Source organism: Manacus candei, unplaced genomic scaffold (assembly GCF_025592945.1).
Source record: "Manacus candei isolate 608988 ecotype Guabito, Panama unplaced genomic scaffold, ASM2559294v1 h1tg000114l, whole genome shotgun sequence".
Classification (NCBI taxonomy): domain Eukaryota; kingdom Metazoa; phylum Chordata; class Aves; order Passeriformes; family Pipridae; genus Manacus; species Manacus candei.
Genome location: NW_026138162.1, coordinates 3126216 through 3140406, shown reverse-complemented (window position 1 = coordinate 3140406; position 14191 = coordinate 3126216). Strand labels below are relative to the sequence as shown.

The 14191-nt window shown below is 37.7% G+C and overlaps 1 protein-coding gene across 3 annotated transcripts in view; it reads left to right on the top strand.

Moving 5' to 3' along the window:
* The window catches only part of TMTC2 (transmembrane O-mannosyltransferase targeting cadherins 2), a 244057-nt gene that overhangs the window by 205128 nt on the left and 24738 nt on the right, over positions 1 to 14191 (top strand). For all 3 annotated transcript variants that reach the window (XM_051770040.1, XM_051770037.1, XM_051770039.1), the window contains one exon: positions 10031 to 10145. In XM_051770040.1, the coding sequence (XP_051626000.1) occupies positions 10031 to 10145 (115 nt within the window). The remainder of the gene's footprint in view (positions 1 to 10030; positions 10146 to 14191) is intronic.

Genomic DNA, 14191 nt, shown 5'->3' with positions numbered 1-14191 from the left:
AGATTATTCTTATTAGATTAATTATGCATTCACATAATTAGGCAGTTCACATTGATCATCTGCCTTTTTCGGTGCATTCCCAGTTACAAATATAAAACAAAATGAAAAAGAGGCTTTCAGATTACGTAAAACTGAAGTGTATTAGCTACACTCTCATTGAAGAAAGATTAACATGTTCCCAAATATACTTTTTTTTACATTGTCTTTCACTTTTGAATTTGTGATAATTTAGAAGTTACTTTTATAGGTTTTCTTATATTATCTGTTTCTTTTTAAACAAGTTTAGCTTGTTAACTGCTGTATTTGTTTTTCAATTTCATCCTATGTCTTTCTGATCACTGTTTCTGGAGAGGGCTTTTAGCCCTTTTTGATGCCTAAATTTTCATCTAAGTCTATGAGCACTCTGTATCTGTCTTATTTCCAAAGATAACTGCCCTACCACTCCTATGTCACAGCCTGAAAATTAATTGGAACTACTGTGGTTTAAGTCATACACTTAAATGTCTTAGTGAGTGTGAGAATTTTCATATATTTACATGTGAATTCAGTTTTCTTTTTAGGTGTTTCCTCTTAGACTGAGATATAATTAAGTGAAGTGCTGGGTCCTGGACTTCAGTCAAAACAACCCCCTACAGCACTACAGGCTGGGGGAAGAGTGCCTGAAAGAGGCCCAGTGGAAAAGGATCTGGGGTAGCTGGTCGTCAGCTACCTGAACATGAGCCAGCAGTGTGCCCAGGTGGCCAAGAAGGCCAATGGCATCCTGGCCTGTATCAAGAATAGCGTGGCCAGCAGGACCAGGAAAGTGATTGTCCCCCTGTACTTGGCACTGGTGAGGCCACACCTCGAGTGCTGTGTCCAGTTCTGGGCCCCTCACTACAGGGAAACATGGAGGTGCTGGAGCATGTCAACAGAAAAGTAACAGAGCTGGTGAATGGTCTGGAGAGTAAGTCATGTGAGGAGCAGCTGAGTGAGCTGGGCTTTTTAGCCTGGAGAAGAGGTGGCTCAGGAGAGACCTTATGGCTTTCTACAGCTACCTGAAAGGGGTTCGTAGCCAGGTGGGGATTGGCCTCTTCTCCCTGGCAACTAGCAACAGAACAAGAGGAAGAATTTCTTCACTGAAATGGTTGTCAAACATTGGAACAGGCTGCCCAGATAGGTGGTGGAATCAACTTTTCCACATAGTCACATTGTTCACAGTGCTGGAGCTTTGTGTCTTTGCTCTTCATTCACTGAGCAGCCTAGGAAAGCTTTATTTTTCTTCTGCATATTTAAGGAAAAGATCTTACGAAGAAAAAGACTAGTGTACTTAAGAAAAATAAAATATCAATGTTGTATTTGTGAGAAAGAGAAACATCAACCATGACCTACTAATGAAATTTTACTAATTTCTTCAGGAGAGTTTTATGTTGATGGAAGAAATGTCACTCTAGTCCATAGGAAGGTCATTTTTTATCTTTGTCAGTGAAATGAATAAAACTTCACAATCCATAATTCCAGTGAATGAATTGTCCCATTTCTGACTGACAGCTTAGCTAAGCGCAATATATGCCAAATAATTAATACAAGAGTGCATGGATCTGTTACACTGGGAACACCAGATCCTACATGGTGATTATGTATTGAGAAAATAAATTCCTTGATGAGATGGAGTCAAAGCCATCCAGATATTGTATGTCCATCACTAAGTCACTTTGCCAACCTTCCCAATACACGGTCTTGAACTTTTCTGCAAAGGAAAGGGGTTTTTCCATTTTATATCTTTTGGAAATCCTAACATTAATATACAGTGATTTTGTAGGGAAACTATAAAACAAGTTTATGATACTCAAATAATACATGTTCATAGAACATATGTGGTCTTTGGAGAAATGGTCACTCTGTCTTGAGCATACAGTGTCATCAAATTAGGGTCCTGAGTTTGGCCTATGGCTTATAGCTCCTCCTACAATATCAGTGAATGCAGTTCCAGGAAGACAGGATTCCTAGACCCAAAATGGGAAGGAGATGTAACTGTCTTGCAGAAAGACTTGATTAAGCTTCTGACCTTTCTGTTTCCAGAACTCTCTGTAATAACTTTGATTTTAGAAAATCTTTAGCTAGAACTAACAGACAAGACAGTATTTCTTACTTCCAAACTGAAACTGGAAAATATACCAGAAGCTGAGCTATTCAGAAGAATCCACCAACCTGAAATCCTTTTTGTTGCTCTTTAGGCTGTTGTGATCACAAAACATTAAAAGAAGATTATTACAGACCACTATAATAACTATTTGTTCCAAACTTCCTTTAGTACCAGTCACTGAGGTGGAATGCAATGGAGTATTTCCAAGCAAGCTAGGTCACCAACCTTAAATGCTGTGGAATTTCCATTTAGTCTGCCTCTTCCCTTGAGTTTATCCTTAAATCTAATCATTCTGACATCTCAAATACGTGGTTGACTCTGCTTCCTCAGCATAATATACTAGACTGCTCAAGAGATATGGTATAGATATTGCAGATCAGAGACAGATCTAAAAATGTGGCTTTATGCTTCTTCCATGTTGCCAAAATGTAGGGTTTCTGCAGGAACTGAAAAAGCATGTGACACAAACAACCCTGGAGACTTCTTTGCTAATGATCATATGTTTTGATCTATGAGTACTATCTCATGAGGATTTTTTTAGAGATAGCATGAGACTGTTACAGAAGTACAACTGGATAGTTTTTTCCCATCCAGATTTCACATTTCCAAACTTATACATCACCAGGTGTTTGGGAAATGACAGTATCTGTAAATCATGAGGTCCCTGTAGTTTGTATTTTCATCATTAATCTTTTGTTTTAGTGAGAGCTTCCAGTGATCCAGATGTGATCACAAGTTCAGTCATCAAGTCCCAAAGGTTTGCAAGTTAATTTTTTCTCTCTTTATCTCTGATCATGCTCTGGATGACATCCAGTGGTACATTTAGCACAACTGCAACAGATAACTTTTTCAGACAAAGAAAAAGGCTAATAAAGTTTTTTCCAAGCCAGTGCATATACTGATATTGCAGCACCCACTGGCTTGCATAGTGTTTCTGTATATTTTATTTGCATGGAATAATTTTCTCCATGGGAACCAATTGAAAGGATAAAGTCTCCAGAATTCTTTCCAGCAAGAAACCAAGAGAACAGCTTTAGATTAAGATGGAATGGCATATAAGGAGCAGCAAAAAAAAGAAATACTGCTACCATTTAGGTGATTGTGATGTAAATTGTCTTTGTTTCTCCTGTCACAACCAGCACATTCAGCAAGAAATCGTCTTAACAGGCCTGGAAAGCCAATCTTTAAACATTCCCTTGCTCTGGGAACTTCTGATTCACAGCCAATGAATCTGTTTTGAAAGTCTTAAAGGAAACAGTTACATTAGGTCATGTCTGTTGACTTTGCATCTTGCAACCTTGATTCATCACCTTAAAAGCTTTGGAAATCAACTTACAGACAAGGTCTCTCCTCATTTCTTCCACAGAATGCTATTTCAGTTTTCTATATAGAAAGCTCTATTTGCATCTGCTCTTTTGCTCTGCATTGTCTCAGCAGAGCTGAAGTTCAGCAAGCTTCAGTGGTGGATCTGCTCATATCACTAAGAATATAGTTCTCAAGACATGATCTTGCATCCTTACTGTGCTTCAAAGACAAAATACAATGCATTGGTTCAGCCAGAACCCTATCCCTCTTCTGGTTTCTGCTGAAACTTGAAATGTTTTGAAAGCACTAGCATATATTCAGCTTCAAATCCTCAGTGTTGAATATGCTGAAAGAACTTATAGTGAAGTTTATTTTTTTTACAGTTGGGTCTAGATAGAGCACTCTTCATGTTGTGGAAGTAGAAAACTTTTTAAGAGGATAAGAAGCAGAAGACTTGGTGACAAATGTATATTAAAAGAAGCAAATTCCTATTATGGTACTATTGGAAGTTTTTACATTCTTATACAGAAGATAGTTTACTTGGCTTTGCTTGGATTACTAAAGATAGTCTAAGTCATTGAAATATGAGTAAGTGCAGAACCAACAGCATTCTGAGAACATTCAAGATGGTTCTTTTCAAAAGCAACAGCAACAAAAAGAGCTATTTCAGAAATCTTCTCTGTTCTGGGACAAAGTACCTTTGAATATTTGCCAGTGAGTAAAAAAGAGAACATTTCAACTGAAGAAAGATTGGTGCAAATTGCACTGTTATCTACTAAATAAGCAAATTGCACTTCTATCTAATAAAATAAAAGCTCATAGTGCCTACAAGGAATAGTTAAGCCCATTCTAGAGGAACACACTAATGCCTTTGTGCTCTGAACATAAGAGATTACTACACATAGACATATCCCAACCAATTAATACCTTTCTTATTACAATAAAGCAGCAGAACTACCAGTTCAGATGTATGGCTTTTAAATTGTTCATGGTGCTTTTTAACAAAGTGCTTTACAAATGTTCATGATCATTTTAGAGAGACAGTTATACAGGATAGAAAACTGTATGCTTTCATTTCTGTGGATAAATATTTGTTTAAAAAATTGATAAAAGATGAAAATAAGTTGTTCTTTTTAATGCCAGAAACTGGACTTTTTGTTGTTGTTTACATACATACTTTTATCTTACTTTTCAGTAGATTGCATATATTACCTCTCAAATTTTTGGTCAAGTAGGGAGTCAAAAAACACTGTTGATGATTTGCAGGAAAAAATAAGTTTGAACAAGGCTGTAGGTACAGAATTCAGCAGCTTTAATGCTATTTCTGATTCCTAGATACTTTAGGGAAAAAATAACTAAGAGGATTGTGAAGTATTGAATCAGTTCTCTGCTGTCAAAGGTCTTTAAAAACTCCTGACTGCACATTTGCACTCAACTCAGTGCTGTCTAGCAAGAAAGGTGGAAAATTCTATTTTAAAAAGTAATGTTCCAGGCAAAGTGTTGCTGAAGGTCACATTGGAAGGTGGACTATGGATTTCCTACTTCCAGTTTAGAAGAATAGTAAAGAAAAATATGCTTTCCTTGGAGAAGGAAAATGTGGGATTCAGAGCTTGTAGAAGGCTGTTTTCTCAAAAGCTGGTTCTGATTCCAAAAAACAATCAGGCTACCGTAATTTATGTTGTTGGCAACAGTAAGAATCATGACACCTGCAATAAGAAAGGTGGTGTTGGGCAGTGTCTCTGTGGTGGGTCTATATCAGCGATTAGTAACGGAGGAAGAAGAAAAAGAAGAAGCTTCTAGCAAAAAGAAGGATGAGAAGGGGCGGATCAAAGAGCCAGTCCTTCAACAGAGGAAGTCAGATGAATCAAACAGGAAACCGAGGTTACCCAGTCCCTGAACTCATCAGAACTCCGGGACTTGCGGAAAGATTTCAGCCACCAGCCTGGTGAGTGGATTCCTACTGGGCTGCTTCGATGCTGGGATAATGAGAATACAGAAAAAATCTGTAGTGGGTTAACCCTGGCCAGATACTAGGTACCCATTAAAGCTACTCTCTCACCCTCCCTCTGCAACTGGACAGAGGAGGGAGAAAAAAAACCAGCTAAGAATTCATGAGTAGAGATAAGAGCTGGGAGAGGTCAGTGACTGATTACCTTCACAGGCAAAACAAGACTCAAAGTGGGGATAGTATTATATTTATTACTAACAGGATAAGAGCCAAAGAGTGAGAAATAAAACAGTCTTAAAAATACCTTCCCCACCCCTCCTTCCTTCTGTGTTCTCCCTCCTCCCCCCCAGCAGTGCAGGGGGACGGGGAATGTGGGTTACACTCAGTTGTTGTTTCTGCCACTGCTCAGGGAGAGGAATCCTTCCCCTGCTCCCATGAGGTCCCTCCCATGGGAGACAGTCCTTGATGGACCTCTCCAGCGTGAGTCCATCCCTCGGGCAGCAGGTCTTCCCAAACTGCTGTCCCATGGGTCACTCCTCCATGGGGTGCAGTCCTTCATGAATGAGCTGTGCCAACGTGGGTCCCCCACAGGGACCACAAATCCTACCACAAAAAACCTGCTCCAGCGTGGGCTTCCCTCTTTACAGGCTGCAGGTCCCTGGCAGGACCCTGCTCCATCCTGGGCCTCTCATGGGGTCACAGCCTCCTTCATGCATCCACCTGCTCCAGCATGGGCTCTTCCATGGGCTCTAGGTGGGTCTCTACACCCCAATGGTCCTCCATGGGCTGCACGGGCACAGCTGCTCCACCATGGTCTGCACCACGGGCTGCAGGGACCTCAACTCCAGCACCTGGAGCACCTCCTGCCCCTCCTTCTGCACAGACCTTCGTGTCTATGTTGTTATTCCCATGTTCTCACTCCACTCTTCCCTGGCTGGAATTTATTCTGTGCAACAATTTTTTGTTCTTAAATATGTTGTCACAGAGGCGTTACTGTCACTCCTAATTGGCTCAGCCTTGGCCAGCGGTAGGAAGTCCATCTTGGAGCCGGCTGGCATTGGCTCCACAGGACAGGGGAAGCTTCTAGCAACTTCTAACAGCAGCCACCCCTGTAGCCCCCCTGCTACGAAAACTCAGCCACAGAAACCCACTACAGTCTCATAGAACGTGAGGTTTGCCAGCTGCCTGTCATAGGAGAAAATCCTACATGTAAATTTAGACCCACACAAGTGGTTCCTGGATCTTGGGGCTTGTGGATCATACCTTCTGATCCACCTTCAACACCTTGGCATTGTTACACCCTGCTAGTGCCCTTCTCTTGGGAAAACATATGGCTTTGACAGGAAAAGTTCAGAAGTCTACTTTTTATTGAAGAAAGTGCAGCAGTAAAGTGCCAATCCACTTCATTCTTGTATGAATTTAGTATATAATATTAAAAGGAATGGCAGCTAATGTTTTCAAAATGATATCTCTCTGCTTAGGTGCTTTAAATTAAATTGAGATGTGTGAATAAAATTAGTATGCCTTTCAGGAGAACTTGGCAAATCAATTCTCAGCTGAAAGTTTCCACCTTGTACTGGGTCTGGCTTGGATAGCATTAACTTTCTTTATAGCAGCCTGGATGATGCCATGTTTTGTATTTGTGACTAAAATAGCCTTCCTTGATAACACACTAGTGTTTTGGCTGTTGCTGAATAGTGCTTGAGCAGTGTCAAGGATTTCTCGTTCAATTAGTCTGCCCTAACACAGACTGTGGATGGGTAGGTGGTTGGAAGGGGACGCAGCTTGGACAGCTGACCTGAGCTGGCCGAAGGGATAGATAAAACAGATCATAACAAACCATATAACATCATGTTCAGCAATAAAAACTGGAGTAGAGAAAGAAGAAGGATTTTGGCTTTGTTGGAGACTGGCTAAGCATCAGTCTGCATGTGAGAAGTGGCAAGTGATTTTCTTCACTTTGCTGTTTGGTTGATTTTTTTGTTGTTTTTTTTCTTTCACATATTAAACTGTCTTTATCTTGATGCACAAATTTTCTTGCTTTTGTTCTTCCTGTTTCTTCCCATCACCCTGCTGGAGTGGGTGGGGATGAGCAGATGCGTGAGTGCTTGGATGCTGATAGGGGCCAACCCACCACACACCTGTATGCTCAGGTATTTACTTTTCCACTAGATTGAGAAGGTGGCAGTCAATTATATTTATAGCCCATCCAAACAGGGAAACGCTTGATCAGCAACCACTGATGAAATCACCTCTACTCAGGCAATGATTAAGGCAGGTAAGGGTTGTTTGCCTCATGAAATCATGGAATATCCTGCATTGAAAGGGACCCACAAGGATCAGTGAGTCCAACTCTTGGCCCTGCACAGGGGAGGACCAAGAATCACGCCATGTGCCAGAGAGTGTTGTCCAAATGTTTCTTGAACACGTAAGGTAACATCACTGCTGAGCTTCAGTGTTACAGAAAACTGGAAGTATGTTTCTAAAGATCTATCTCTAAAACCCATTGAGTAATTTTTTTATTGGCAATAATAAGGAGAGCTTTATTCTCCTTATGTAATTAATCTGCTTAATGAGCAGTTGACATTATTTTTAAATTGTAAGGTGCAAAATATTTTTCCTAAATTAAGTATATATTTATTTGAGAATTCTCCTGAATGTTCACTGTCTTGAAATATAAAAGCTTATGTCCTCCTTTTCCCCTCTGGCTGGATCTATTAATAGTACATCCAGCTACCAGTGTTTCATTCTGCTAATCCAGGGCTTTCATTAACAAAAGAACCTTAATGTTAACAATTTATGGTTGGTTTGCTTTAACATGGACCTAAAGATTAGGGATACTGCTTTACTTCACTTTTTGGAAGAGAATTGGAATACTGGTTGGTCAAGCTTGTTTCAAATAGGAATTCAGCCCAAATCAAGAGATATGAACTGCCTGTTGTAGTTGGTAGCTTTACTTGGAGAATTTTCAGATTCAAATCTCAATTTGTCCTGCTACATATAAGGCATACCCTGATGTTGTACCCAAACGGGGGGGGGGGGGGGGGGGGAAGAAAAAAAAAAGGAAGCAAATTTACTGCTTTTGTAAGCATTTGTTGTCCCTTCCTAAAAGAATTCCACTAATGGTTCAACCCATGATTTCTAATTCTGAAGAATTTATTTATTTATTTATTTACTTATTGTTCAGTGTGAGAGAATTTTTTTTGTAAATCATCTGTTTCTGGGCACAATAAGCACAAAGCCTTATACTGCAGCAAAATATAGCACGTATTAGAGTGTGGATGTAACTAAAACAAGCAAACCTTATACTGTGAATGCAGGAAGGCACCAGAATGTTTTTACAAGAGTTTTGCAGATATGAATAGAGTCATGCCTTCCTGCATCACCGGATTCACTAGGTTTGTACAGACTTTGCTAACTCTGGCTAACTGGATTTCTGGATTTTTTGCATAAGCACATAGCAAGCATGTGAGCAACAGGGAATGCATGAGGAAAGGAGGGAAGAAAAAAAGAGAAAATCCCTCACTATGAGAGGGAATCATTTGCTCATGGGATATTATTTCTGAAGAGGCTGGTGGTCAGTGATGGCATGGCAGACAATTTTTGGTTGAGTGATCTAACTTTACAAAATAAATTTAAAAGGGAAGGATGGCATGATGGAATCTATAATCACCATCCTTGAGGATAGCTTTTCCAAACATAAAGTTATGTAGACACAGAGTCTAGATGGCTGAAATCTTTTAAAAAGTTGTTGCAAAAATAATGATTTTATGAATTAGGAATGAAAAAATCATTTAAAAGAGCAGAAAATAAGGTTGCTTAAGTATCTTCCAAATTTCTTTTTCATCTTCATCAAAGAAAACCTCATTTTTGTAGAGTTCTACTATGTCTTATATGTTCCATTTTGAAACTGCTGTACTTCAGTTAAAGTTTAGTTAGTCTTAAATTATTCATTCTTTTCAGTTGAAACTTGGTTTAATGATTATGATAACATCATTTGTAAAATTCAGTCACTTCATTTTAGCTATCTTCTGTTTATTTTTTTTATGGAAAAGGTAAGAGTCATGTAGGAAACTTGTAAAGAGCTACCTATTGGGTTAGTGCAATACATGATAAAATACCAGTTTGTCAAGGTATACATATATAATAATTTTAATGCTGATATCATTTATAATTCTAAAGCTGTTCTCATGGATATATATAAAAATGTATCTTTTAATATGATTTTGAGATATGCTTTTAAAATGGGAGTGTATTTGATTTGTAGATGTTATTTACTTCAATTTGTCTTGAGGAAATGAAGATAAATGTAGAGGCAGAAGGGCAAGTTCTCAAATGGCAGGCTTCTTGGAGGTTGGAAGTACTATTTCTTGATGGCTGAGTTTTACTCTATTATTCTCACTTTTCCTAAATATGTTCCACAAATATTGTTATTACCTGTCATATTTATTGCATTTTTTTTACATTGACTATATTTTGAGGATGCTGAAACACAGAGCAAATCAACAAATAATATTGAATGTGATTCAACTGTTTGTTGATTGATTTTTTAGTTTGTTGGTTTTTTTTCGTGATTCCTTTTCCTGACTATACTCTCTGTAGTATATTAAATCAGTTATTTATCTGCGGGCTCACGGTCATGCACTCCATTGCAGGTCAGTTCCTCCTTGAAGAATCCCGCCTGATAGAAGCAGCTGAAATGGCAAAAAAGGCAGCTGAACTCGATAATATGGAATTTGATGTTGTTTTCAATGCAGCCCATATGCTCAGGTTAGTGCTTTTACATCTGTCTTGCTGGATTTTCCTCTCTTATTTTGGAGGGAAAAAGTATTTATAGCCTTTGCTTATGCAGGATTCTTTTTAAAGCCCAGCAACTCTTTTGAATAATTCAATATTGCTAATAAGATACAAAGAACTGGAATGAAACTGTTGCAGGATTTAGCACTTTCCATTTCTAATTTTCTGTGTATTATCTCATAATTTCCTACCTTCAAAACTTCTGTAGTTTACAAGTACGTAATCCATTTTGCTTACATAGAAGAATAAGTGTTTCTTTTGTGAAGAACCTTCTGCAGGATTTCCTTTCTCCTGATTTTTAAAAATTTAGTGTGAAAAGGTGAGATCATATTTCTGTTCTAGATGTAAATAGAGAATATTGAAAATTTCTGTTAGTAGGGAACACTACAATAATTAGAAATCTAAATATTCCCAGGCTAATAATGACTTTGCGACTCATAGAGAATACCACTTAGTGGTATTCTCAGAATCTGTGATTTAAAATGTAGTCTTATATTTAATTCTGTTCTATCTGAATAGAATTAAATTTTAGACTTTTTTTAGCTTTTCAAGCTGACAGACCAGGTTATTCAGTACCATTAAGCTGCTATCTGTGAGTTTAACATTATCATTAAACTCACATTACTGTAATAGGTATCCTCCATGCTTATTTCTAGGATAACTATCCAATTATTGTCTATTGTCTGCTTAACAGCTATAAGGATGCTTGATTTCATTTAGATGATATCTAAGCATAGAAAATGCATGAAAAAGGAAATAAAAAAATATACTTCATTAGCGCAAAACAGTTCTTGAAATAATTTCTCTGATGAAGATATCTCACTAGGCTGTTTATACTTTCAACATTTTAAATATGAAATGAAAGGAAAGGAAAATTGTATAAGAGAGAAGGACAAGGGTATAAAACAGATGGTAGAATCGGCTTCAGGCAAGTGACCTGAGTTTCAGAATTACAGTTTCTATACCATGATTTTGAAATATGCCCCAAAACACCTTTTGAGAAATAACTCTTACTGCTTGTAGATTAGAAAGGAAACCAAGAAAAATGGTTCACTGGTAAACAATAGTTTGACCTGACTCAGGTGTATGAGCTGTTTTAAGGATCCTTGCCTTCCCCTGATTATTTTGTGAATGATATCTCTTGAGACAGAGTTCAGTAATTTGAAACATTTAGATCAATGTTACAAATTCACAGACAGAAGCATAGCAAGCAGCTGAATTCAGAGGGGTATAGAGTGTGTCAGAGTCCTGATTTCAGTGATTGTGTTGTGGAAGATAAATTTAAGTGGTGTGATTGTGTGTATTTTAAAATATGATGATGTAGATCAATACTATTTTGGAAATAGGTTTAATAAATCTCTCACTTTCTCTGTGAGCAGAGTGAAGCATCCGAAGTCTTGAAGGCATGTTTGTTTACATCTGGATATGAGTATTTTTTAACTTTTCAAGTAACAGCAGTGCTGCTGTACTACGTGGCTGCTGTACATCAGCCATGGTTAACCTACTTGATCTGATTGGGAGTATACTGTTTTTGGGGTGCCTTGACCAGCATTGAGCTCAGTGATTCTAAGATGCATTCTCTATTTTTACTGTAAGCAAAAAGCCAAAACCTCTAGAAACAAAGAAAACTTGCCAAACAAAAACCCTTAAAAAAGGGGCCTGTTTTAGTTTAGCTAGAATCCACTGTACTGCTTTGGGATACCCGGTTGGTCTAATTTTTCACTTACATGCTCAATTCTCTTTGTGGAAGATTGTAATTGTCTTCCTAATATGCTCTGGGAGTCTAAAATAGTCTGGAGGATTTAGCAAGAGCAGGGTGGCAAAGTTAAATTCAGCGCTGCTAAGCATTTGCTTAAAACCCCCATGTGTTAGCATCTGACTGATTTTTGCTGAAAGGTTACAATTCTGTTGTCTGTCCTTGTTCACTGCTCTACTTAGCAATTGATTTAAATATATTGCTTTTGTAAGACTTGTTGTACAAGGGCAATGTGTATTCATTCATTGGAACAGGGCAACTACAAATCCATTGTGAGCCTACAGGACTTCAGAAGCAGCCGATTTTCAGGATCTTTAGAACAATGGAGAGCTAAGGTGATTCCAAGAGGAAAGCAGATACCAAGACACAAAAGAGGAAGGAAAGAAGGGAATAAACCAACTGGTATAGAGTGACACAGCTAGGAACTGTGAATGCTAAACGCTGTCATAAATAAAAGGCTGAAATAGTTTCATGTAGATGACCAACTGCTTTTTAGGTACCCTAGAGAGCTACAAAAACTGACCAGTGAGTAAGAATTTTGAATGAACTGCACAGCTGTGAAATAGAAAACATATTATAGAAGTTCATAGAGCATGAAAATGAATTGACTCTGGTGAGCGAGATGGGATAAATTTTAAAGATGTGTTGTGGACTAAGAGACAGAAATTGATACTAATGTGGATGATGCAAGGTTTCCAAAATTACTGCAAGATAATAACAGCAGCTTAGATTTTTGTATAGATTCTAATTTTTTTTTCAGACCAAATATTCTACCCAGTGATGTATTTTTTAATTAGGAAGGAATTATCTTTCTCTCCTCTCTTACTACTGTTTCCACTATTAGCCTAAGGAATGTCACAAGACTGAGAAACATGAAGACATTTTTTCAGGATCACATACAGCTTCTTTCAAATTTGGTTTACAGCTGTTTTGGATGGAAACTAATCACAATATTCTTTCAAAGTTCAATTTGTTTTTCTACTCTTGTGCTAAAATATTTTCCTTTTTTTTTTAATCCCCTTACTCTCTGAGAAAAAACAAATTAAAATGCAACTTCTATAAAAATTTACAGCTTTTGAAAATTTTGAACTAGAATACTGCAAGGTAATCTTCTTTTTCTTAAATTTGCAACACAATTGTTAACTGGGTCCAAATGCAGTAATTGTATTTATAGATAGCCTGTTCTCACTTTATAAGTCACAAGAACTTCTCCTCCTCGTGTCAGGTATTCCAACATTGCTTACTTCCTTTTTTTGTGGCTGATCTGAAGTAAAAAAATTAACAACTGAGTTAGTTCTGTTTGCATTATTGAGAGACCTCCCTGCTCCTAATAGCACATAGTTTTGGGGGTTTTTTTCCCCTAAATGACTTCTGTAGCATCCTGATAATGCAATGCAAGATGAATCAAGTCATCTGTAAGAGGGGGGAGATGTGGGATGACTGTAATCCATTTCTTTGCAACAGTCTGGTAACTTTTCACTTGCATAATACTTGCCTGTAGAATGTATTATCTCAACAAATTTGTTTTCCAGACAGCTTTCTTCAAGGTCATGCAGCAATTTGGGTGGTACTTAAAACAGTATCTGGTCACGTGTTTTACTTTTGTGCTATTTCCAATGCTCTTACTTATAGGAATTTGAAGCCCTTCAGAAAAGCTAGATACATTTTAATGAAATGCAGTGAAGCACGTGTTTGTAGTGCTGTACCTTCAGGGACTAAGTCATGCATTAACAAGTGCTAAGTTTAACTTTTTAAGTTTTGTACTAAGTGAGCTGCCATGAGCTAGATTTCCTGTGGTCTAGGAGAGGATTATTTTTAGAATGAGGGACGGCAGTGGGATGACACTGATGTACTAATTAGAAACAGGAAAAGAGTTTCACATTGTCTTCACATGAAAACAAACTTAGGAAGAAGACCTATTTTTATAGGAATAATTAGTTTTTTCATGCTTCTGTAAGTGGGCTATTCTGGGAAACTCTCATATTACATGAAGTTATAGCATGTTTGTTGTCTATTTGAAAAAAAAGTCTAAATTGGAGCAATATTACATGACATGGTCTTTGTTTCTCAGTGAATTTCTGTAAGAGTATTTTGGCTCTCCAGAATACACTGATTGAACATGTTATTCAAACTGCTGACACAGTCTCATAGGCACAACTTCACTCTGTTATTGTCTCAACAGTTTATATTCATTCTTTAATTGCTGTCTATGTGCTTAATTATATAAATATATGTATGGCAAAGTATATAGTCTATATAAAAT